The sequence below is a fragment of the Oncorhynchus kisutch genome, linkage group LG5 (assembly GCF_002021735.2).
Source record: "Oncorhynchus kisutch isolate 150728-3 linkage group LG5, Okis_V2, whole genome shotgun sequence".
In the NCBI taxonomy this organism is placed as follows: domain Eukaryota; kingdom Metazoa; phylum Chordata; class Actinopteri; order Salmoniformes; family Salmonidae; genus Oncorhynchus; species Oncorhynchus kisutch.
This window is the reverse complement of record NC_034178.2, coordinates 1,320,221-1,346,101: the sequence shown is the minus strand read 5'-3', so window position 1 is coordinate 1,346,101 and position 25,881 is coordinate 1,320,221. Positions and strand designations below refer to the sequence as shown.

Here is a 25,881-nt window from a genome sequence, read left to right as displayed (position 1 = left end):
ATTGTTAGTTAAGGGCTTGTAAGTAAGCATTTCACTGTAAGGTCTACATCACTGTAAGGTCTACATCACTGTAAGGTCTACATCACTGTAAGGTCTACCTCACTGTAAGGTCTACATCACTGTAAGGTCTACATCACTGTAAGGTGTTGTATTCGGCACATGTAACAAATACAATTTGATTTGATTTTGTATCTAATGATGTTCTACTCAGAATGCTCTTTAAACTCAATTCCTCTACCCCCTTCTCCCTCATACTGGATCTCTATTTCCCTCTCAATACTGCCCACACTATCAGTACATGCTCCACTAACTCTGTTTCCTGGCAGTAATCACACCTTCCTGTGGTTGTTGACTAGAGGGAGTACAGCTCTGACCGGTAGTTACTTTTTGTAGCAGGTTAGCAGAGCATTTGAGCTAAACCTAACCCTTTTCCTAACCTTAATCCAAGTCTTCTAACCTGCCACGTTAATTATCTTAACCTGCTGCGTAAATTGTCCTAACCTACTAGGAAAAAGTCTGGTCTTAGCTGTACTACCTATAGTACCACTTCCTGTTGGACTCTTTCCTATCACATTTAATGTCTTATTCAACCTGCAGTGTCCCACCCTTAGCCTTGTAAAGATGTGCTCCTCTCTTCTCTCTTCCTGCCGTCCTCCCCTCCCCAACTTTCCTCTGTACTTGGAATAGATGCCTGCCCTTAGTGTTGCTGTTCCACTGCTCCTGCCATCTCTGCACCACGACTGTCGTTATATCTCGCTTAAGCCTCTTCCTTGCTTATCGGCATCTCCACATCCACCTCCTCTCTCCTAAGGGCCTGTTTAGCCAGAACATCTACTTCCTCATTCCCTTCCACCACCACATGGGCTGGGACCAAATCGAAACCTATCTGGATACCCATCTGTCTCACCCGGGCATGAATTTGGAGTACCTCATATAACATGTTGGAGGCTACTGCTAAGAGAACTTCACAGATAATCAGCATCTCCCGCAAAGAATGAACCACGAAGGTGTGGTTTTCTGATCACCTGACTGACCCATCAACATGATTGGTCATCGTCGAAACAGGTGTGTGCATTGCAATTGGAGGATGTCATTTTGAAGTGAACCATGATGAGATCCTCTGATATACAGGTAGGCCTGCATTTACACAGTGGTGAAATTCTGTGATGGAATACTGTGATAATTACCCATTTAAAAATATATATATATATGAGGTGGCACAATTCATATTCCCACCAGATTGGGAGTTGTTTTAATGTTCTATATTTCAGGCAGAGCAAGCTGGGTTTCTTATATATAAAATAAAATGTAAATGTGTATATGTATATGTATATGTAGGTATAAAAACAATATTTATTGATAACCAATTAATAGTCTGATCATTACATTTCAGAGATCATCACTGAGGAGGTCGCATTCAACATAAAATACCAATAATACACATGTACATTATTGAAACTGTTAATAGCATTCCTTTTTTTGCCACTCATAGAATTAGACTAATTAAGTAGTGGATGTAAATTAGATAGGTCTACCACATTAAAATAGCAATACAGTTCATGTTTCAAGGGGATAATACACATTCATATTTTAATGGTATTAGCAATAACAGTAGCTTATATATATGTATATACATATATATATATATACATATATATATCTCATAATTGATCAATTATTGCAATTACCGCTCACCAGGGGCGCAACTTTGGTTTTAGAGGTGGGGACACGCGCATATATATATATATATTTATATATATATTGTATTTTTTTCTACCCGACCGCTCGGAGGCGTCTGCATGGTCCTAAAGTACCCCACTGCCTTGTTTTGTATCACATTCCAATTATAAAACCCTGTCCCCAGTAAAAGTTGTGCCCCTGCTGCTTACACAGACAGATCAGTGAATTTTTCTTTGTGAAACACGTATGCTAGTTAACCTAGGCCTACTCATCTTCCTATTTTGGTGTTTTCATTATCAATACCGAGGCACACAAAAGCAGAAGTCTTTGTAGCAACAGGAATACATCATAATTGAGATCATAATGCGATGATACATCCAAGTGTGTGACATTATATTCTAGTGGGGCGGTTGACCACATTTAGGTTGTTGGCTGCACTCTGAGTACCCAGCAGGGTCTTCTCTGAGGAGAGAGCTGTCTGGGGCTGTCCTTTATTGCTCTGCCCTGGATTGGCCTGGTTTGTTCCTTTTGTACCGTAGGCTTTAGGTTTGGGGATCCTGGTTGGACCTGGGCGTCGGAATGCTTCCAAGGGGATCTGAGAATAGACAGAGAGAAAAAAGGGATCAATATCCTTACGATATATAACTGTAGGTTGTTTATCAAACTGACCACAAGATGGTGCCAAATTATGTTTTTTGGCATACAGTAGCAAATATCTAGCCATTTTTGACAAAACACATTACAAAATAAACCATTACATGCTAATTAAGACATGTACAGGCTCATGTATGTGTGCAGTATAACAAGTAGACTAATAAAACATTACTCTTTAAGTAAAGCTTTGACCATTTTTTCAACACAACCGACCTCTGTAAAGAATGGAACTAAAGAAATCCACGATTCCCTTTCTGAAACCATCTTTGGAGTTTATAGAGTTATTCAGACACAAGTAATTGTTTTGCTCCCAACGAAGGCTTATAAGAGAGAGTGGGGAGGGAAAATGTTTGTAGACAGGTATTGGATCGTGTTTTAGCCCCAACTGCCAAAACAGTCACAGGAAATGTCTCCCGTGGGGTTTGCATCATTGTGTTGTTTACTGCACAATCAGCTTAAACTGTCATCTAATGCTCCTAGCGCTCCGTCTCAGCTCTGCCAGAAGGTGATGTCACCATAGGAGCTCTTCATGTTTGTCATCCCTCTGCGTTTAGTTTAAACCCCTCTCTGCTCAGTCTAACCTCCCTCTCTACTCAGTCTAAACCCCCCCCTCTCTCTTTGCTCAGTTTAAACCCCAGTTATTGCCCAGTTTAAACCCCAGGTATTGCCCAGTTTAAAACCCTCTCTCTTTCTGCCCAGTATAAACTCCTCTCTCTCTCTGCTTAGTTTAACCCCCGCTCTCTCCATCTGCTCAGTTTAAACCCCACTCTCTCTCTGCTCAGTTTAAACCCCACGCTCTTTCTACTCAGTTTAAATCCCTCTCCCCCCTCTCTCTCTTTCTCTCTGCTCAGTTTAGACCCCCCTCTCTCTCTCTGCTCAGTTTAAACCTCTCTCTCTCTCTCTCTCTTACTCAGTTTAAACCCCACTCTCTCTTTGTCAGTTTAAACCCCACGCTCTCTCTCTCTACTCAGTTTAAATCCCTCTCTACCTCTCTCTCGTTCTCTTTCTCTCTGCTCATTTTAAACCCCACTTTCTCTACTCAGTTTAAACCCCTCTCTGATCCCTCTCTCTGCTCAGTTTAAACCCCCCTCTCGCTCTGCTCAATTTAAACCCCTCTCTCTTTCTCTCTGTTCAGTTTAACCCTCTGTCTCTCTGCTCAGTTAAAGAAAACTCTCTCTTTCTCCTCTGGCTTTAATGTAACTGTATGTGAGACTAGAGGGATGATGATGAGGGCGCTTAGAGCAAAGAAAGACAAGAAGGGGTATAGAGGATGAAGTAGTGTGCTACATAGGGAATAGGGTGTCATTGGTGAGGCAGGTTCATTTTGCACATTAAGGCATTCTCCCAGACCTGTTGCGCAATATAGGTTATTATAATGTAGTTTTAACATTGCAGCTTATTTCATCACTCTTTCTTTCTCTGAGAGAGAGCTCTTGTGAGACACTCCAGTTACATACCGAAAGCTATTGAGTGAATCTACCAGTCCAAGGAGTGAGTGGTTAAACGCTGTTAAAGACCAACTGTAAGTGAGTGTATAAGTGTTTTATGGTTTCGAAGATTAATTCTGAAACGTGCAATGAACCATGTCCTTAAATCCATGCAGGACATAAATTTGAAATGTGTTTTGAAAATGAGGTTAATGGACCAGAAAATCTGTGTGGGTCATGTCAGGGGGCCATGTTGATTTTACACGGAATGACCTTTAATTATAAGCCTCCTCCCTTTGGAGGCATGCAACAGGAGTACTAGAGTAAGCACTTCCTCTGCCACGGACAGACCAGCCTGCAGTTCACTAGGCCGGCCTGCGTTCTGCAATACTGGCAAAGGTGCAGGGTTCTCTCCATGGCAACAAAACACAGGATTTGTTTGGTGCTTGGATTGTGGTGCGAGACACTATTTCACAGCACACTACTGAGCCTCAGGATCCTCTTTAGTTCACAATATGAGGCCTTTGTTTGAAATGGGCCCTGCCCTGTCCGTTTATCTTCCTCTCCTTGTTCATTGGGCCTATCGGTCAAGGTGTTTGGATACCATTGTGATGATGACCGTTAATGTAAACTACACGTGAATCCCATCAACTCCTAAAATAGCCTGGGATTAGCCTTTGCAGGGTCGCCAGAAAGCACTTACATCCGGTTTTCAGGGATACAATATTTTCAACCTAACTTCTGTTTCCCCTGAATAACGGATGTGGGAACTCCGCTCAGGCGTCTTTTTACGCCTGCTACATTAGGTTAGCCTGTGATGTACACTGACGATTAGTCTCGCCTCTGATTGGCTACTATCCTTTCTGTATTGAAAAACAGCACAGTGGATGATGGTGCTGTGTGATTGTATAGCTTACATAGACCTTAGATTTAGCTGACATGCCAAAGGTCATGCGTCAAGTGAGATATAAGAAAGGAAAGGGTGTGTCAGACTATGAAGCCATCATCCATACTACTTGCACTTTGCTCTCATTCGATATGGACTGTGATGTTATTTTTACATCAGAACATGTGATCTGCCTGGCTCAAACAATGACCTCACTAGATGTGAATAAGTACGATCAGATAGATAATGAAATGGAGGATATTTAAGGACACAGCTCCTCTGATCCCTTGAATGAATAGCATCTTGTTTAGCCTGCAAATTATTCTTGGGCATTGAGAGATTGGGATCCTGTTTTCAAATGTCAACGCTCCCAGCCTGAATCGATTTAAAGCTTGACATAGACACCTCTTTATAGTGATACAGAGGGTATTTGGATTGGGTGTGCATTTTCACATGTGTGAATGGATCTGACACATTTATGCTTCATTCAGGTGAGCTTTATATTACCAGTGTCACTCAGAAGTCTCTTCGTGATAAGCCAGTGCTTTGAGGGATGAGTGGGGTTTTTCTTCATTCCTCTACTGCAATCTATTTACATTGTTGTGTAGGTCGCATGATAATTTGCCATTAAAACAACTGTATGTATTTGCAAAAGAATCATACAACACTATGATGAACGTAAAGAATATTGATTCAAATTGATGCAGAGAGTTGCAGCAAAGAAACATCCACTTGGAGAAGACCCTCAATAGTTAAAGCACCTCTTGTTCGTCCAAGCTGACTTACATGTACTTTCCATGGTATCATTAAAGAGGAACTTCAAATTCACTCATGCTAGTCTTTACTCTTGGTAACTGGGTTTTTGTGTTTGGGATAGAAGGAGAAACTATGACATCACCAGCCTATGAATTTAACTCAGCCAAGAAAACACATGTCAGAATTCCCTGGCCTTTTTTTCATTTTCTAATAAATTCTGGATGTTCACACAAGAGTTCTTCTGAGAGTCCTGCTAGTAAAAAACATAAATGAAGTGTCTCTAAAATGTCCTATTCATTGCATGTGTGTGTCTTGATGGTTGAAGGACAATGGACTGCTATCAGAGGTTGTATTGATTGAATACTATTTCAAATGGTTAAGGCAGCACTTGAGCAGTTAAAATAAGATCACAATGAACAAATAAAATATAAAAACTAGAAGTTAGAAAACATGCATAAATAAAAACATAAAAAATATATTTTAACCTTGAAATATATTCCTCATTTTCATCATTCAGCATGCAGGGTTTACCACTTCTGAATGAGTAAATGAAATATGCAAGCATGGATGACAAACTAAAACATAACTTTTGCACACTTTAATATTTAGAAAATAAATCAGCTTAAACAAAATGCAAGTTGTGTAATATGAAGTTTAAACACAATTGAAACGGTCCATCAGTGAATAGTCTTAGTACATGGTATTTTTACCAAATAGCATATACAGTAAAGTTACCCCGGTGTTCAGTAAACGTTTCTTACTACAAGTGCCTTCAAAGGGTTATTGTTCTGTTTTGTATTTGAATGACAATTCATGCATGCAAACATCTTTCCAAACAGAACCAAACAAACAAACCCCAATCACAAACAGAGGTCGGCCTCTCTTCATACAGATCAAGTCAAATGGAGGTGGATGGATCAAGATCGGATGACTAGGGACTGAGGAGGTTGGGTTGGGATAGGTGGTGGTAATGGGAGACGGACAAACTAGGGTTTACTAATGGGGTGAGGTCTCTTGGGATGGGGAATCAGTCAGTCATAGGCATTACTTACTGTAATTTGTGAAGGCCTTTTGTTTGGGGTGGATGTTGGCTTTATAGTGATGCTACTTGTGATTTTGCTGTTGCCTTTGACAGGGGTACCATTGGATGATACAGGAGATCTCTGCTCCTGCCCAGGTGAGTAGCATGGGCTCACAGGCTGGGGTGTAGTGTTTAAGCTCTGAATGAAGGGGCTCCCTAAGTGAATGTGGATTTTGTTGTCCTCCGTAGTGATGACGTTGGGGCCGGAGCTGTTGGACCTCTGAACCTGCCAGCTGCTCTGCCTCTCTGGTGTCACCCTGAAGACTGCATGACCTCCCATGACCTCTACTGGCTCCGTGAATAGGGACCGGTCAGGAGTGCCTGTTGTGACCGACACGATCTGGATGGGTGACATAGCCCTGTCTGGAGTGACCGACCCAGAGGAGTCTGGGGTCATCGCTCTAGAGTAGGTGGTCATGGTGAAGGGAGATATGGCTCGATCAGGAGTGCAGGGGGAACCATCTGACGAGGGGGACCTTTGACCTTTGTTTCTGGTAGTCGGGGAGATGGATGCGTTCTGAATTATGGTGATTCTTTGTTTGGGTGGACCTCCGCTTGTGGGGATGACTGCAGTGCTGGTGTATGACTGGGTGTTTTCTGCGGTGGGGCTGGTGATTTCTAGCATGGCCATGTTATGCCCGTGGTCTGGGGTTACCTTGATGTGCAGTGGTTGCCCGGGGCTGTGTGTCAGAAACACGTCTCCTTGCTGCACATGGTTCCCATTCTGTCTGGGAACCTGCACTTTGCCATTGACTGGGTTGTGGCTTTCTTTGGTTTTGAGAAAGGGGACTCTCCTGATGTTGTTGTTGAGGTTGTTGACATTGTTGAAGAGGGAGGGGTTACATTGGGCGAGGGGCAGCTCATTGTTGTAGTTTGGATCGTCCCCAGAGTCACTCTCTTCGTACAGTTTTCCGTTCACCACGGCCCGCTCCAGTGGGGCGATGCTCTTGTAGTTGGGTCGAAGGTGGTCTGCTAGATCTGTCTGTACCTCCTTGGTGCACACCTGTAAGTCTGAGAAACGTCTGCCGTTCATGCCTGGGCGGAGACTTTTGCTGAAGCGACGGTATCGCTCCAGCTCCCGATTGAGGGTCTCCATCTCTCTGGCCAGTTCTTTATTTTTCACCTCTTGCAGAGTCAGTTTTCTTTGCAAGGTGGAGTGGTCATTTTTCATGCGACATATGTTTTCCTCTGTGCCCATATATTCATGGATCTTCTCTTTTAGGGCCGCCACCTCTCGGGTCAGATGACTGGACTTGGCCTCTTCCTCTTTCAGACGCTTGTAGAGGATGTGCTCCTGGTTGGACTCTTGCTTCTCTGCCAGTTGGTATTTTAAGAGCTCATTTCTGGATATTTCCAACTCCTCCATCAAGGCCTTTGCTCGCTCTTGTTCCCTGGAGTATCTCTTCTCCATTGACTCAAACTCATCCTCAGTCTTCAACAAGTCATCTTCGACAACCTTCATATCTTTAAGTTTTCGCCTCAGGCGCTCAACTTCCTGCGTAAGGTCTTTGACTTTGTAGTCCTCTTGTTGGGAGCGGTTGGCGATGGGCGCCTTGATGTTTTCCTCTTTGGCTTTGTTCCTCAGAAATTCCCTCTCTGCAGCTTCCATTGACTGCAACCTCTTCTTTATCATGGTAACTTTGGACTGCAGGTCGTTGCTCTTTTCCTCCTCAGCTTGGAGCTTGGCCTTGAGTTCATCCCTGTCCTTGGTGGCGCCACACATTTTCTCCTCAAGCTCAGCATTCAACCTTAGGGCTTTCTTGCTCTCCTCAATAAGCTTCTCTGTTACTGTTGTGACTTTGTCCTGCTCAGCTTGCAGTTTGCCAGTGCTGTTATGGACCTTGTCCTCCATCGCTTTCAGTTTCTCAGCCATGGTCTTCCTTTCATCCACCAGCATGACCGTCAGCGTCTTCAGCTTGGTGAGGTCTTCCTTTAGTGTAAGCTCGGTCTTCTCCAGCTGAACCTCCACGGCCTCCAGTTCTTTGACCCTCGCTTTCAGGATGTCCATCTCTCTGGACAGAACATTTGACACTGTCCTCTCTTTGTCCAGATTGCACTTTAGCGCGTTGCACTCCTGTTTGCTCTTGCCGAACGCATCCTCTAGTTTCTCCAGCTCCATGATCCTGTGGTTCAGCTTGTCCACATCAGCCTTCAGGCTACGGCTTTGGCTGGCTTCCTTCTCCAGCTTCTTGTTGAGGTCCCTGCACTGGTCCTCCATTCTGACCAGCTCCTCGTCCTTCCCCTCCATCTCCAGAACCCTTTTCTGTAACTCCTCCACCTCATCCATGAGGCTAGAGTTGCCACATTCCCCGCGGCTGATCTTGTCCCTCAGCTCCTGGAGCTCGTCCTCGGCCCTCCGGAGGGTCTTGTTGGTCTCCTCCAGTTCATCCAGCTGCCGGCTGAGTGTGGACAATTTCTGCTTGAGCTGCCGGTTCTGGGTATCCTCGCTGGTCAGTTTGGCTGTCATGGTCTCCTGTTCCTGGTGAAAGCGACTAGCTTGGTTGCCTAGCTCTGTCTCCAAGTGAAAAACTTTATCCTCCCCCTCTTGCACCTTTGCATTAGCACAGCTCAGCTCTTCCTGGGTGTGGGAGGCGCTGGCGGTCAGTTCCTGGACCTTAGCAGTCTGTTGGGTCAATTGCTCTGTGAGGCGCTGCTGCTCGTCCACGACCATCAACGCAAACGACTTCAGCTTGGTCAGCTCCTCCTTTAGGCTGGTGACCTTCTTGTTGTTCTCCTCCTCTTTCCTTTCCTGATAGGCCTTTTCCTGGTCAATGAGCAACTTCAGTCTGAAAGAAAAACACAAGAAGAAGAGAAAAAAAGTTTGTATAAAAAAATCATGTTGAACTTTTCACTGATACACACATTGGTCAACTGACACATGGGTGGAGAAGGTGATGGATGACACAGGGAGCAACATAACACGACATCAATAATATAACAAACAATATACAGTGTATCAGCTTGGTAGAAAATTGTCATTCGTTGTTTGCTTGTGTAGTGTCAAATGTGTCTAATTCTTATTCCCAAAGTGCCATCGGGCCTATTATTAGTAGGAATGCAGACACACCATAAACACTCATGGGTGTCACATTTGTCTGACCATACTGAATGGATTTCTGAAGGGGTTTGACATTTTATGTAATGGAAACTTTAACAGATCATAAATATAACTGTGCTAACTTCCCCAAGTCGGTAGCCTGACATACACTTGCAGTGTGTTCCTTTTAAGGTCCCCCGATAGCAGTTAACTCTCATATGGGTTGGAAACTCTACACCCCATAGTAAAAGTCCAAAATAGTACTTCTTACGGTCATTCCTATACAAATTGACTATCTAGATTACTCTTATTGGGATTTGCATGACTGATTACTGATGTCCTGTATTGCTTATCTACTGTTACATGAAAGAAGAAAAATAATAGAGAATGGACAAAATGCAGTGTTTGTACTGTGTGAGGATGTTCCCTCCAAATGCACTCTGATCTTTGACTGTGGTGGCTAGACTTTTCTAGAATGCTGAATGTTTACCCTGACCCCTATCTGACAAGAATACTCCCATCAGTCCCCATCAAACTGAAGACTAAACCCGTATTCAACCACACTGCTGTTTTTGAAATGTCCCAGTGAATACAGCCCTCTTTCATACCTGTTAGAAGCACCTACCCTGCTTAAAGAAACCACTAAGCTTACATTGCAGTTATTTTAACATCTAGAGTGATATTGAGTTCATAGTGTGTACTTGTGAGCATGTGTGTAGGTGTATGCCCAGTGTAAATGTACAGTCTACTGTATATACAGCATATGTAACAGAATCACGGGGGAAGCTGGGGTCACGGTAGCTGGCAGGGCATGCATCGCACCGGGCCAGTGTGCCTCCGCTCCAGGCAGCGTCGGAGGGGATGTTATGACTGCTGAATGTGCAGCTGCCAGCGTGCTAGCACAGATGTCGCATTGGCATGGAACAATCCCCTAATTAAGGGGTTCCTCTACTACCCCCTGCCTCCCTGACTCTCTGGTTATATATTTAAAGGAATCCCCCCTGCTTCCAGAGGCAATTACAGCCTGGCTGGATAAACAGAGGGCCTCTCTCAGGGATCACTAATTACACCTAGTCTCCTGTAGAGGAACATGATGTCAGCATGGTAGCTGGTAGAACTGGGGCTAAGGCAGGTCCATGGTAGGGCTGGGGCTGTCCTATGCCCTATGATGTTAATCCCATGATGTTCCACATGTTCCACTGTGCCAGAGATCTGATGATCAAAGCTGATCAGCTTGAAGTTAATGTACAGTAGGAAAGCATCAGATGGGGAGGCGTTTTGTAAAGGCCTCTAGTGTCCCACTGAGAAAGTTCACAATGGGAATGTGTGGTAGTCAGTTCTACAATATTCTAAGACATGTCTTTCTGGCAGAAACTATCATTTAGAAAAAATCATCTAAATCATGATATTCTATTAACATTTGCTGAGACGTCAGGGCAGAGCGGAGGAGTGGCAGCCATATAAAGGCCTGCAAATGTAGCTAGAATGTAGCTAGAGCTAGACTGCTTTATTTGTATCCTTGTTTACTCTAGCAGTTATCTGCACTAGCCAGTTATGCTCCGTTTTCCCAGTGATGTAATCAAACCAGAACAGAATGTGAGCCGAGGTCCTGGACTTTAGACTCTGCTAGTTAATCACAGAGGGTTACATTGTGAAGATACATTATGGAAACAGAAGATACATTCAGGGAAACTTCCATGTATTATTAATCAGGTGCTTGAGATCAGCCAAGACATAGTAGGCTATATGATGTCTCTGGAGAGGAATTACATGTGTTCCCTAGGATCCTAATCGCTTGACATGAGAATACTGTGTCCCTCCTAAGGGACAGTCATTGGATTCTGTTTCCCATGGACTCAGAATTCTGCTGGACTAGTGGGACTTGACAATCGAATAACACAACTTGGGAGAGCAGAAGTTGAACTGCCAGTGAGTCAACTGTGACGATATGGTCGAAAGGGGAATACGAGGGGCTTGAAGGCTACCACTTGAAATTCTCAACGTTTGCCAATGAATGATGTACTAGTTTACCCAGTTCATCCTTATACCACTTTGCCATCAAACTTGGTTATACAAGATGTCAGCTGCAGAGAACAGCGACTTTGTTAATTAATCATTGAAAAACGATCAAATCCTATTCTAGATGAAATAATTCTATTGCGTGATTAACTTTGGGATTTTACCGGAATGTTGATTACGAGGTACGGTAAAGGCCACACTTGATTGGACAAATTATTTTATCACTGCCAATTTTCCAAATAGAGTCAGTCTGTCTAAAACGGTACATTCCCATAAGGAGTTTCTATGTCATGGAAAATAGAGTGATGCCTTCTGCATGGTAAGCAGTTAAGAAATGGGTGTGGGTGCAGATGGCTATTAACCCAAAACCAACCATTCACCTACTGACCTCTTCTGAGCAACATCAGCATGCAGAGGGGAAAACACACACACACAGCCGGCAGCAGGATGTCACCATGCCCACCATTATGGCGAAGGCCACAGAGGGCTTTTCCTCACATTTAAATAAGCAGCTGTGTCCTCAGAGCTGGAAACTATGGCTCAGACTCTGTAAACAGCGCTGCTGCTGAGATGATACAGGACATGCCAGTATTCTGTGTGTATGTTTTAGAAGTCAATGTCCAAGACAATGCCCTTGTTATAGGTCCATATCCTGCCCTTTCCCTTAAAACACCAGATTTTATTTGACATTTATATTAACAGGGAGTCTCATTGAGACCAAGGTTCTAGGCCTCTTTCACACGGGAGCATACACATCATTTACAAAAGACATTATAAAACAATGATCTGTTCATGTTTGATCCTGAACCCTGTTTTAAGTGTAAATAGATAGAAGCAGTCAGTTTGTTAGGAGAATTATTCCTGGAATGCTTCATGAAAGAGACATAGGAAGCTGGACAGCTTACGTCCAGCAGAGGGCAATCAGTAAGCAGTATGGGCTCATAAAATTATAGGCAATATTTGTATGCCTTCAGTTGAATGACTGTGCTAGTTAAAGGTTTTATTTTTAATTGTTACATTTTAGGGGTTTAGCTGGCTATGCTGTATGTTACACAATCAATAGCTCATCAAAAAATATATGTATATTTTTGAGGTTGTTGAATTCATTGTAATATCTGAGTTTATGTTCAAACTTAACTTGTTGGTTCATAAATGTATCACTCAGAAGTGATTCATTTTTCACAGGAGAGCAGGTTCAAATAACAATGACCATCTTTTTGATTTCACCATGCACATTTCCCCCGGATTCTCACAGACATTAGAGTGTCGTGTGAGTGTTGAGTGGCCCGTTCAACTACACTTAGGAAATGAACCACTGAATTACCCATAGCTTTAACTCACACACGGAATCAGCTTCTATCAATGTCCTCCCTCAATGGTACATTTAAAAATCACAGTTAGGGAATAAACATTGTGCACAAATTGTTACAATATTTAGATACTGTACTCAGCATCCGTTTAATTGTAATCACAGTTTCCAAAATATCAGACTGAAATTGGTCAAAATTGTTTCACCATTTTTTCATGAACTTGTTGAATGAAACCTTTATTTCTAATAGATTGCCTATAGTTGTATCCCAAAAGACACAACTTTCTCAGAGTCAGATATAAATTCTTTACACTAATCCAACTGAATGTCAATATCAAAGCTGTACTTTCCCCCTTGCACTCAGTCACAGTGCTCCATAACAAACCAACAGAGCAGCTAAGTTGAGTTAAAGTTGCTTTGCCTCCTACCTGTTCCATAGATCTGTCTGGTGGCAGCCTCAGTGATTGAAGCTCATTATGTTGCCGTACTCTCTCTGTCTCTCAGCTCTCACACAGCGGTCTGTGATGTGGACATTCCAGCAGGGAGACCAAACAATAAGATATGTCTCACTGCATGCTCCCTGCCTATGGAGCATTACATCATCAACATGCCCTTATATGGAACTTTGTGTTGTACAGCCTCCCTGACTCTCAAAGGGGTGTGTACTCCAGTGTGTGTGTGTGTGTGTGTGTGTGTGTGTGTGTGTGTGTGTGTGTGTGTGTTGTACAGCCTCCCTGCCTCTCAAAACGGTGAGTGTGTGTGTGCGTGTGAGAGAGAGAGATTCTTTGCATGTGGGCTTAAGCGTATGTGTGTGTGTGTGTGTTTGTCCACCTAGGTGTGGCGTGGGCCTTAAAACAAGAACAGAGAGGAAAAGTGTTGAGTGACGTCTGTAACGTGTGAAATATCTGCTCTCTCTGGTCTGTCTATACTCCAGAGGCAGAGGGTGAGGAGAGACAAGCGATTTAGGTTACAACATTTCCTTCTGACTTTCCTCAGTAAGAGTCATTGATTCAACTGAAGAAAAAAAGACTAAATTAACTTGACCGACAACCGTGTTTAGTAAGGAAATCTGTGTGTGTTTGGAATTTATTCTTGTAATACACTATTAGAGCCGAACCGAATTAGAAACACGCCAAACATTTACATGCAACACTTCACACAATCAACAACACAAACATACCGCAACAGTGTATGACACCACTAATCCATAATGTTGGATTGTCTGTAAGACTGTTATTAGGGACTGCTAATCGAGTGCTGTCTGGACTTTTATTGCCGGGATTTCAACATGACCGTTCATCTAGAAACGATCCTCACATTTACAGTACATCTCACAATTCACATTTACAGTACATCTCACAATTCACATTTACAGTACATCTCACAATTCACATTTACAGCCCTCTGTATTATCACAGACGGCTCATTGCTCAGTCTATTCTACAGTGTGCCTATCTTTCCCTTGATACCAAGATTCCTCTCTCCACTTCACATAAGCAAAATGATAGATTCACACTAAATAGCTGTCAGCGAACTACACTCATCCTAAGCTAGTACCCAAATGCATTAAGTTCAGCGGGCCAAAATACTGGATATAGCCTGCTAATAGAGACCATTGAGTAAATTATCCTCCCGTATCGGTTCAATGTCCCTATTGTCGTCGGACAGAACATCAGCTGTTCGCTGAAACAATGGAGTTCACAGCATCAGCACGGACGTAACATGACATCAATCATCCTCGTTAGGAGGAATCAAGGAATCACTGGGACATTTCCTGTCCCAAAATCCTCTAAATCAGATGTCACAGCTTCACAATGGGCGCCAAAGCTTGGTTGCCAAGCTGTAGACAATGAGGAAATACTGCCAAGACAATATAGAATAGAGATGTCCATGGAAGGCCAGAGAGCAAGTAGCAAAACAACCCCCTCCCTCCTTGTTAGTGGTTTGAAAATGGCAGCAACCACAATGAAACAAATACGTCATTTGACATGGTGCGATCCAGTTTCTTGAGAACATTTTGTGGTGATAACCCAGATTATACAACGGACCGAAGAACCAAATACTGATTACATTTGACTATGTCATGATCTTTCTAGAATTTTTGTAACAATTTGTTTGTTCTTGACGTAAACACATTCCTTCATTTAGAAAGCCCAATTAGGGTTTGTCTATTTCTGAATCTGTACATTTCCAACACATCCTAGACAGAGTGCTCCCAATCCCAGATGTTCTTCATTGAACATGAAAGTTGGCCACACAAACATTTTCTCTATGTGAAGCATCTGCCAAATTATAAATAGTGGAAAAACATCCCTGTTTTATGTAATGTCTTGGTACATGAGTCTTCCTCTGATACTCCGAAATGGAATGTAGAGTATTATGAATCAGCTAGATTGAGTGAAAATGTGTGGTTTCAGAGAACATTTCCCATGAACACACAATCTTAGAGCTACATGTGTATCCACGGCTCCCATAGTGTGTTGTGCTGAAAAACGCTTATCTCTATGACATTTTCGTATATACATGATTTGTAAAGCATTTATATAGGTATTTTAAAGGTCTTACGTCTTTATCAGGCCTTTGTAAGACATGATTGGTTCAAGTGACCTTCTCTTGAGACTTGCCAAGTGAATAAAACCAATGTTTCAAGCCACAAGTTCTATACCATATAGGAAGAACCACCATGACCCACCATTTGGGAATCAAACCGTGCCCCGAGATTACAAATGGACTCTCTCCCTCCTGTGAGTGCTGTAGGAGTATGCAGACTGTTAGTGCTGTGGGAGTATGCAGACTGTTACTGCTGTAGGAGTATGCAGACTGTTAGTGCTGTAGGAGTATGCAGACTGTTACTGCTGTAGGAGTATGCAGACTGTTAGTTCTGTAGGAGTATGTAGACTGTTAGTGCTGTGGGAGTATGCAGACTGTTACTGCTGTAGGAGTATGCAGACTGTTAGTGCTGTAGGAGTATGCAGACTGTTACTGCTGTAGGAGTATGCAGACTGTTACTGCTGTGGGAGTATGCAGATTGTTAGTGCTGTGGGAGTATGCAGACTGTTACTGCTGTGGGAGTATGCAGACTGTTACTGCTGTGTGAGTATGCAGACTGTTAGTGCTGTGGGAGTATGCAGACTGTTACTGCTGTAGGAGTATGCAGACTGTTGGTGCTGTGGGAGTATGCAGATTGTTAGTGCTGTGGGAGTATGCAGACTGTTGGTGCTGTGGGAGTATGCAGACTGTTAGTGCTATGGGAGTATGCAGACTGAGACACATGTTTGCATAATACTCAATCCATGCCTGGGGCCTGAGTACCTGACACATATGACATCACTAGTCCCTTAATCAAATCCACATGTCTCTCTCCCTCTCTCTCTCTCTGTCTGTCTTCTTCGTGTTTGTGTAAAGGCTGAACTGACTATGTAGTAGGCCAGAATGAGTCTGGGATCCTTTGACCTCGTTACACAATAACCTGAATGTCTGTGGAGTCTGGCCATCCTGTAGGCTGCTTTAGTTCTACTGTCTTAGAAACAGGCTCCCTAATAGAAGTGTATCAGCGTTAAATAATATATAGTATTGAGTACCACAGCATGAGTCATAAAAAACAGAAATGGTTCCAATAGTTTTTTCACCATTTCCATCTGGGATTTTAAAACTACTTCAAATAAGGTCTGTGTTTCATGTAGACTTACCCTGGCGTGACGTTTTGATAGCCGCGCAAATCTACCTCGGACAAGGTAACTTTGATCAAGTTATTTTCATATTGTCAGGCTGAGTCTACATGAATCACAGACCAGGTTATCAAAACGTCACGCCAGGGTAAGTCTACATGAATCACAGACCAGACCATCAAAACGTCACGCCAGGGTCAGTCTACATGAATCACAGACCAGACCATCAAAACGTCACGCCAGGGTAAGTCTACATGAATCACAGACCAGACCATCAAAACGTCACGCCAGGGTCAGTCTACATGAATCACAGACCAGGTCATCAAAACGTCACGCCAGGGTAAGTCTACATGAATCACAGACCAGGTTATCAAAACGTCATACCAAGGTAAGTCTACATGAATCACAGACCAGGTTATCAAAACGTCACGCCAGGGTAAGTCTACATGAATCACAGACCAGGTTATCAAAATGTCACGCCAGGGTAAGTCTACATGAATCACAGACCAGGTTATCAAAACGTCATACCAAGGTAAGTCTACATGAATCACAGACCAGGTTATCAAAACGTCATACCAAGGTAAGTCTACATGAATCACAGACCAGGTTATCAAAACGTCATACCAAGGTAAGTCTACATGAATCACAGACCAGGCTATCAAAACGTCATGCCAAGGTAAGTCTACATGAATCACAGACCAGGTTATTCATTATTACTCTACAATGTAGAAAATAGTAAAAATAAAGAAAAACCCTTGAATGATTAGGTGTGTCCAAACTTTTGACTGATACTGTATATATAAAATTGACAATGTAACAGTTGAATTTGAAGAGCGACACCAAACAGGCCATAATTTAGGACAAAATAACTGCCACCACCTCATGAAGGACACACTCTTGTTCTAACCTGTGGTGAGAGGACGGGTGCGTGTGAGTGTGAGTGTGTGTGTGTGTGTGTGTGTGTGTGTGTGTGTGTGTGTGTGTGTGTGTGTGTGTGTGTGTGTGTGTGTGTGTGTGTGTGTGTGTGTGTGAATGTTCGCATTAGAGTGTGTGTGTGTGTGTGTGTATGTGTGTGTGTGTGTGTGTGTGTGTCGATAGGGCTGTGGTGTGTGTCTGTTGCCATTTCTGGGTGCAGGTAGCTGATAATAATTACCTCTCAAGTGTTTGGACTGATGCTGCAACTCTGGAGTGCTTTGGAGGAGGATGTTTCCAATGGCTGTTTCACAGGAAGCACAGTGGATTTCAAAGCCTGGGTCCTGGGGCCATTACAGACATAGGTCCTGAGACCTGGGGCCATTAAAAGGTCCTGGGGCAGTTACGGACAGAGGTCCTGGGGCCATTACAGACAGAGGGCTTTGGGTCATTACAAACAGAGGTCCTGGGGCCATTACAAACAGAGGTCCTGGGGCCATTACAAACAGAGGTCCTGGGGCCATTACAGACAGAGGTCCTGGGGCCATTACAAACAGAGGTCCTGGGGCCATTACAAACAGAGGTCCTGGGGCCATTAAAAGGTCCTGGGGTCATTACTAACAGAGGTCCTGGGGCCATTACAGACAGAGGGCTTGGGGTCATTACAAACAGAGGTCCTGGGGCCATTACAAACAGAGGTCCTGGGGCCATTACAAACAGAGGTCCTGGGGCCATTACAAACAGGGGTCCTGGGGCCATTGCAAACAGAGGTCCTGGGATCATTACAGACAGAGGTCCTGGGATCATTACAGACAGAGGTCCTGGGGTCATTACAGACAGAGGTCCTGGGGTCATTACAGACAGAGGTCCTGGGCCATTACAGACAGAGGTCCTGGGGCCATTACAGACAGATGTCCTAGGGCCATTACAGACAGAGGTCCTAGGGCCTTTACCGACAGAGGTCCTGGGGTCATTACAGACAGAGGTCCTGGGGCCATTACAGACATATGTCCTGGTCCTCTGTAATGGCCCCAGGACCCAGGCTTTGAAATCCACTGTGCCTCCTGTGAAACAGCCATCAGGGAAGAGAAAAAACGACTTCGTAAAATAGGGAAACGAAGCGGTCTTCTGGTCAGACTCCGGAGACGGGCACATCGCGCACCACTCCCTAGCATACTTCTCGCCAATGTCCAGTCTCTTGACAACAAGGTTGATGAAATCTGAGCAAGGGTAGCATTCCAGAGGGACATCAGAGACTGTGACGTTCTTTGCTTCACGGAAACATGGCTCATTGGAGAGACGCTATCGGAGTCGGTGCAGCCAGCTGGTTTCTCCACGCATCGCGCCAACAGAAACAAACATCTTTCTGGTAAGAAGAGGGGCGGGGGCGTATGCTTTATGGTTAACGAGACGTGGTGTGGTCACAACAACATACAGGAACTCAAGTCCTTCTGTTCACCTGATTTAGAATTCCTCACAATCAAATGTCGACCGCATTATCTACCAAGGGAATTCTCTTCGATTATAATCACAGCCGTATATATTCCCCCCCAAGCAGGCACATCGATGGCCCTGAACTAACTTTATTTGACTCTTTGCAAACTGGAAACCACATATCCTGAGGCTGCATTCATTGTAGCTGGGAATTTTAACAAGGCTAATCTGAAAACAAGACTCCCTAAATTGTATCAGCATATTGATTGCGCAACCAGGGCTGGCAAAACCTTGGATCATTGCTATTCTAACATCCGCGACGCATATAAGGCCCTCTCCCACTCTCCTTTCGGAAAAGCTGACCACGACTCCATTTTGTTGCTCCCTGCCTACAGACAGAAACTAAAACAAGAAGCTCCCGCGCTGAGGTCTGTTCAACGCTGGTCCGACCAATCTGATTCCACACTCCAAGACTGCTTCCATCACGTGGACTGGGATATGTTTCGTATTGCGTCAAACAACAACATTGACGAATACGCTGATTCGGTGAGCGAGTTCATTAGAATGTGCGTTGAAGATGTGGTTCCCATAGCCACGATTAAAACATTCCCAAACCAGAAACTGTGGATTGGTGGCAGCATTTGTGTGAAACTGAAAGCGCGAACCACTGCTTTTAATCAGGGCAAGGTGACCGGAAACATGATCGAATACAAACAGTGTAGCTATTCCCTCCGCAAGGCAATCAAACAAGCTAAGCGTCAATATAGAGACAAAGTAGAATCGCAATTCAACGGCTCAGACACAAGAGGCATGTGGCAGGGTCTACAGACAATCACGGATTACAAAAATAAAACCAGCCCAGTCACGGACCAGGATGTCTTGCTCCCAGGCAGACTAAATAACTTTTTTGCCCGCTTTGAGGACAATACAGTGCCACTGACACGGCCCGCAACCAAAACATGCAGATTCTCCTTCACTGCAGCCGATGTGAGTAAAACATTTAAACGTGTTAACCCTCGCAAGGCTGCAGGCCCAGACAGCATCCCCAGCCGCACCCTCAGAGCATGCGCAGACCAGCTGGCTGGTGTGTTTACGGACATATTCAATCAATCCCTATCCCAGTCTGCTGTTCCCACATGCTTCAAGAGGGCCACCATTGTTCCTGTTCCCAAGAAAGCTAAGGTAACTGAGCTAAACGACTACCGCCCCGTAGCACTCACTTCCGTCATCATGAAGTGCTTTGAGACTAGTCAAGGACCATATCCCCTCCACCCTACCTGACACCCTAGACCCACTCCAATTTGCTTACCGCCCAAATAGGTCCACAGACGATGCAATCTCAACCACACTGCACACTGCCCTAACCCATCTGGACAAGAGGAATACCTATGTGAGAATGCTGTTCATCGAGTACAGCTCAGCATTTAACGCCATAGTACCCTCCAAACTCGTCATCAAGCTTGAGACCCTGGGTCTCGACCCCGCCCTGTGCAACTGGGTACTGGACTTCCTGACGGGCCGCCCCCAGGTGGTGAGGGTAGGTAACAACATCTCCACCCCGCTGATCCTCAACACTGGGGCCCCACAAGGGTGCGTTCTGAGCCCTCTCCTGTACTCCCTGTTCACCCACGACTGCGTGGCCACGCACGCCTCCAACTCAATCATCAAGTTTGCGGACGACACAACAGTGGTAGGCTTGATTACCAACAACGACGAGACGGCCTACAGGGAGGAGGTGAGGGCCCTCGGAGTGTGGTGTCAGGAAAAGAACCTCACATTCAACGTCAACAAAACTAAGGAGATGATTGTGGACTTCAGGAAACAGCAGAGGGAGCACCCCCCTATCCACATCGACGGGACAGTAGTGGAGAGGGTAGTAAGTTTTAAGTTCCTCGGCGTACACATCACAGACCAACTGAATTGGTCCACCCACACAGACAGCGTTGTGAAGAAGGCGCAGCAGAGCCTCTTCAACCTCAGGAGGCTGAAGAAATGCGGCTTGTCACCAAAAGCACTCACAAACTTCTACAGATGCACAATCGAGAGCATCCTTTCGGGCTGTATCACCGCCTGGTACGGCAACTGCTCCGCCCACAACCATAAGGCTCTCCAGAGGGTAGTGAGATCTGCACAACGCATCACCCGGGGCAAACTACCTGCCCTCCAGGACACCTACACCACCCGATGTCACAGGAAGGCCATAAAGATCATCAAGGACAACAACCACCCGAGCCACTGCCTGTTCACCTCGCTATCATCTAGAAGGCGAGGTCAGTACAGGTGCATCAAAGCTGGGACCGAGAGACTGAAAAACAGCTTCTATCTCAAGGCCATCAGACTGTTAAACAGCCACCACTAACATTGAGTGGCTGCTGCCAATACACTGACTCAACTCCAGCCACTTTAATAATGGGAATTGATGTAAAATATATCACTAGCCACTTTAAACAATGCTACTTAATATAATGTTTACATACCCTACATTATTCATCTCATGTCTACGTATATACTGTACTCTATATCATCTACTGCATCTTTATGTAATACATGTACCACTAGCCACTTTGTTTACATACTCATCTCATATGTATATACTGTACTCGATACCATCTACTGCATCTTGCCTATGCCGCTCTGTACCATCACTCATTCATATATCTTTATGTACATATTCTTTATCCCTTTACACTTGTGTGTATAAGGTAGTAGTTTTGGAATTGTTAGTTAGATTACTTGTTCGTTATTACTGCATTGTCGGAACTAGAAGCACAAGCATTTCGCTACACTCGCATTAACATCTGCTAACCATGTGTATGTGACAAATAACATTTGATTTGATTTGATTTCTTACATACAGATTAGTGAGGAGCTGGCAGGAATAAGCCTTCCCCTGCATCCCAAATGTCACCCTATTCCTTATAAAGCACAGTGCCCTGGTCAAAAGTAGTGCACTATATACGGAATACACACTACAGATGGGCAGGCCCCAAGTGTGGTCAGTCGGTTGGAGAGCACTTCAGCCACTAAGCAGCTAGGCCATCCTATGAGAGTACACTGCAGGGGAAAACACACTACTTAGGCTACATAACATGCTATTTTCCTATAGCTCTGGCTTGCCACGGTCTCTACTCCCTATCCTCAGCCAGTGATTAGCGCAGTGTCTGCTTTGCTTTGGCTTCTTAAACTGTATAGGAAGCACGGGAGAGATAAACAGACATTACTAACAGATCTGGGTCTGCCTGGGAAATCCATAGATCCAGATCAGCTGTCAGTTGTGTCTAACTAGGGGCGACAGGTAGCGTAGTGGTTAGAGCATTGGGCCAGTAAGGTTGCTCGATCGAATCCCCGAGCTGACAAAGTAAAAATATTTTGTTCTGCCCCTGAACAAGTCAGTTAACCCCCATTTCCTAGGCCGTCATTGTAAATAATACTTTCTTCTTAACTGACTTGCCTAGTTAAATAAAGGATAAACATTTAAATATCTATTATTAATCCTTGGCCATATCCTCCTGGATTATCAGGAGTCTCAGGTTATCACAGATCTAGGATCAGATTACACAACCCTAAATCCCAACCTTAACAATAAAGAGCATGAAATACAGTTAATTCAGAAAGTATTCATACCCATTGACTAATTCCACATTTTGTTGTGTTAGTCTGAATTCAAAATTGATTAAAAAATATATATATCACCCATCTACACACCACATTGGCAAAGTGAAAACATGTTTTTTGGGCAAAGTGAAAACATGTTTTTTGACATTTATGCACATTAAATACAGAAATATCTAATTTACAAAAGTTTGGACACACCTACTCATTCCAGGGTTTTTCTTTATTTTTACTATTTTCTACATTGCAGAATAATAGTGAAGACAACAAAACTATGAAATAACACACAGGGAATCATGTAGTAATCAAAACACTGTTAAACAAATGAAAATATATTTTATATTTGAGATTCTTCAAAGTAGCCACCCTTTGCCTTGATGACAGCTTTGCACACTTCTCTCAACCAGCTTCATGAGGTAGTCACCTGGAATGCATTTCAATTAACAGGTGTGCCTCGTTAAAAGTTAATTTGTGGAATTTCTTTCCTTCTTAATGCGTTTCAGCCAATCAGTTGTGTTGTGACAAGATAGGGGTGACACACAGAAGATAGACCTATTTGGTAAAATACCAAGTCCATATTATGGCAAGAACAGCTAAAATAAGCAAAGAGAAACGACAGTCCATCATTACTTTAAGACATGAATGTCAGTTAATGCTGAAAATTTCAAGAACTTTGAAAGTTTCTTCCAATGCAGTCATAACAACTATAAAGCACTATGATGAAACTGGCTCTCATGAGGACTGCCACAGGAAAGGAAGACCCAGAGTTTCCTCTGCTGTAGAGGATGCAGCCCAAATAAATGTTTCACAGAGTTCCAGTAACAGACACATCTCAACATCAACTGTTCAGAGGAGACTGCGTGAATCAGGCCTTCATGGTCGAATTGCTGCAAAGAAACCACTACTAAAGGACACTACTAAGAGGAAGAGACTTGCTTGGGCCAAGAAACACAAGCAATGGACATTAGACTGGTGGAAATATGTGCTTTGGTCTGATGAGTCCAAATTTGAGATTTTTGATTCCAACTGCCGTGTCTTTGTGAGAGGCAGAGTAGGTGAACGGATGATCTCCGCATGTGTGGTTCTCACCGTGAAGCATGGAGGAAGAGGTGTGATGGTGCTTTGCTGGTGACACTGGAATTTATTTAGAATTCAAGGCACACTTAACCAGCATGGCTACCACAGCATTCTGCAGCGATACACCATCCCATCTGGTTTGCGTTTGTGGGACTATCATTTGTTTTTCAACAGGACTATGACCCAACACACCTCCAGGCTGTGTAAGGGCTATTTGACCAAGAAGGAGAGTGATGGAGTGCTGCATCAGATGACCTGGCCTCCACAATCACCCGACCTCAACCCAATTGAGTTGGACCGCAGAGTGAAGGAAAAGCAGCCAACAAGTGCTCAGCATATGTGGGAACTCCTTCAAGACCGTTGGAAAAGCATTCCATGTGAAGCTGGTTGAGAGAATTCCAAGAGTGTGCAAAGCTGTCATCAAGGCAAACGGTGGAATAATCTAAAATATTTTTTTATTTGTTTAACACTTTTTTGGTTACTACATAAATCTATATGTTATTTCATAGTTTTGATGTCTTCACTATTATAGTAAAATAAAGAAAAACCCTTGAATGAGTATGCGTGTCCAAACTTGAATAGTACTGTAAGTACTCAATACATGTTATAATCATCTTTGGCAGCAATTACAGCCATGAGTCTTTCTGGGTAAGTCTCTAAGAGTTTTGCACACCTTGGATTGCACAATATTTACACATTATTATTTTTCTAATTCTTCAAGCTCTGTTGGTTGTTGATCATTGCTAGACAGCCAATTGTAAGTCTTGCCATAGATTTTCAAGTTGATTTAAGTTAAAACTAGGCCACTCAGGAACATTCAATGTCGTCTGCGTAAGCAACTCCAGTGTATATTTGGCCGTTTGTTTTAGGTTATTGTCCTGCTTAAATGTGAATTTGTCTGTCAGTGTCTGATGGAAAGCAGACTAAACCAGGTTTTCCTCTAGGATCTTGCCTTTGCTTAGCTCTATTCTGTTTCTTTTTATCCTAAAAAAAACACCTTAGTCCTTGCCAATGTCAAGCATACCCATAACATGATGCAGCCACCATCATGCTTGAAAATATGAAGAGTGGTACTCAGTGATGTGTTGTGCTGGATTTGCCCCAAACATAAGGCTTTGTATTCAGGACATAAAGTTAATTTCTTTGCCAAAATGTTTGCAGTTTTACTTTAGTGCCTTGTTGCCTTCTTATTTTGTACAGGCTTCCTTCTTTTCACTCTGTCATTTAGGTTAGTATTGTGGAGTAACTACAATGTTGTTGATCCATCCTCAGTTTTCTTTTATCACAGCCATTAAACTGGAACTGTTTTAAAGTCAACATTGGCCTTATAGTAGAATCCCTGAGTGGTTTCCTACTTCTCCGTGAACTGAGGTAGGAAGGTCACATGTATATTTGTAGTGACTGGGTGTATTGACGCACCATCCAAAATGTAATTAATAACTTCACCATGCTCAAAGGGATATTCAATGTCTATTGTTTTTTTTACCCATCTACCAATAGGTGCCTTTATTCATGAAAACCTCCCTGGTCTTTGTGGTTGAATCTGTGTTTGAAATACACTGCTTCACTGAGGGACCTTACAGATAATTGTATGTGTGGAGTAGCGATGAAGTAGTCATTCAAAAATCATGTTAAACACTATTATAGCACACAGAGTGAGTCCATGCAACTTATGTGACTTGTTAAGAACGTTTTTACCCCTGAACTTACAAAGGGTTTGAATACTTATTGACTCAAGACATTTCAGCTTTTCATGTTTAATTCATTTGTTTAAAAAAAATGGTATTGTGTGTATGCAAATGACCAAAAAACCTAAATGTAATCCACTTGAAATTCAGGCTGTAACAAAACAAAATGTGGAAAGAGTCAAGGAGTGTGTGTACTTTCCGAAGGCCCTGTAGATCAGACTCTGGACCAGCACCTGCTACCATACACATGGTATAAAGGCTCTGATCATAAATGTATATGTTGTGTATCAACCTGCATTATTTAATAGTAGTCATGTATCACTCCAGAGACTTGTATTCCAGTCATCTTTCATACGCTCCAGATGGAAACTTCTATATGTCTGATATATGGAGATGACCTGCTCCTGAACCTCAATGTCTTTCCCTGGCTGTCCTATCCCCATGAACATGAACCCAGGACTGATATGCTCGGCCTAGCTACTGTAGGTAGAATGATAATTCAGTAAACCTCAAATATGCTGTTGCTAAGCGTTAAATCACTGGTTGCCTTTGTTATTTACGGTTTGGGAAAAGGTGCTAAGGAGGGGAAGTTGCTATTTAACTTGTACAGCCACTCCCTTCCACCCCTACTGCTGTTCTAA

The 25,881-nt window shown here is 43.5% G+C and overlaps 1 protein-coding gene across 2 annotated transcripts in view; it reads right to left on the bottom strand.

Annotated features, from left to right (window-relative positions):
* Positions 1–1,223: 1,223 nt before the first annotated feature.
* The window catches only part of LOC109885441 (filamin A-interacting protein 1-like), a 75,017-nt gene continuing 50,359 nt past the window's right edge, over positions 1,224–25,881 (bottom strand). Inside the window, exons 1-3 of one of the 2 annotated variants that reach the window (XM_020477285.2) lie at positions 13,278–13,420; positions 6,456–9,270; positions 1,336–2,275 (exon numbers count right to left, since the gene is read on the bottom strand). In XM_020477285.2, the coding sequence (XP_020332874.2) occupies positions 2,072–2,275; positions 6,456–9,155 (2,904 nt within the window). In that variant the 5' untranslated portion in view covers positions 9,156–9,270; positions 13,278–13,420 and the 3' untranslated portion in view covers positions 1,336–2,071. Of the gene's footprint in view, positions 2,276–6,455; positions 9,271–13,277; positions 13,421–25,881 lie in introns of those variants that run through there. The other variant, XM_031823975.1, reaches the window with a different exon arrangement.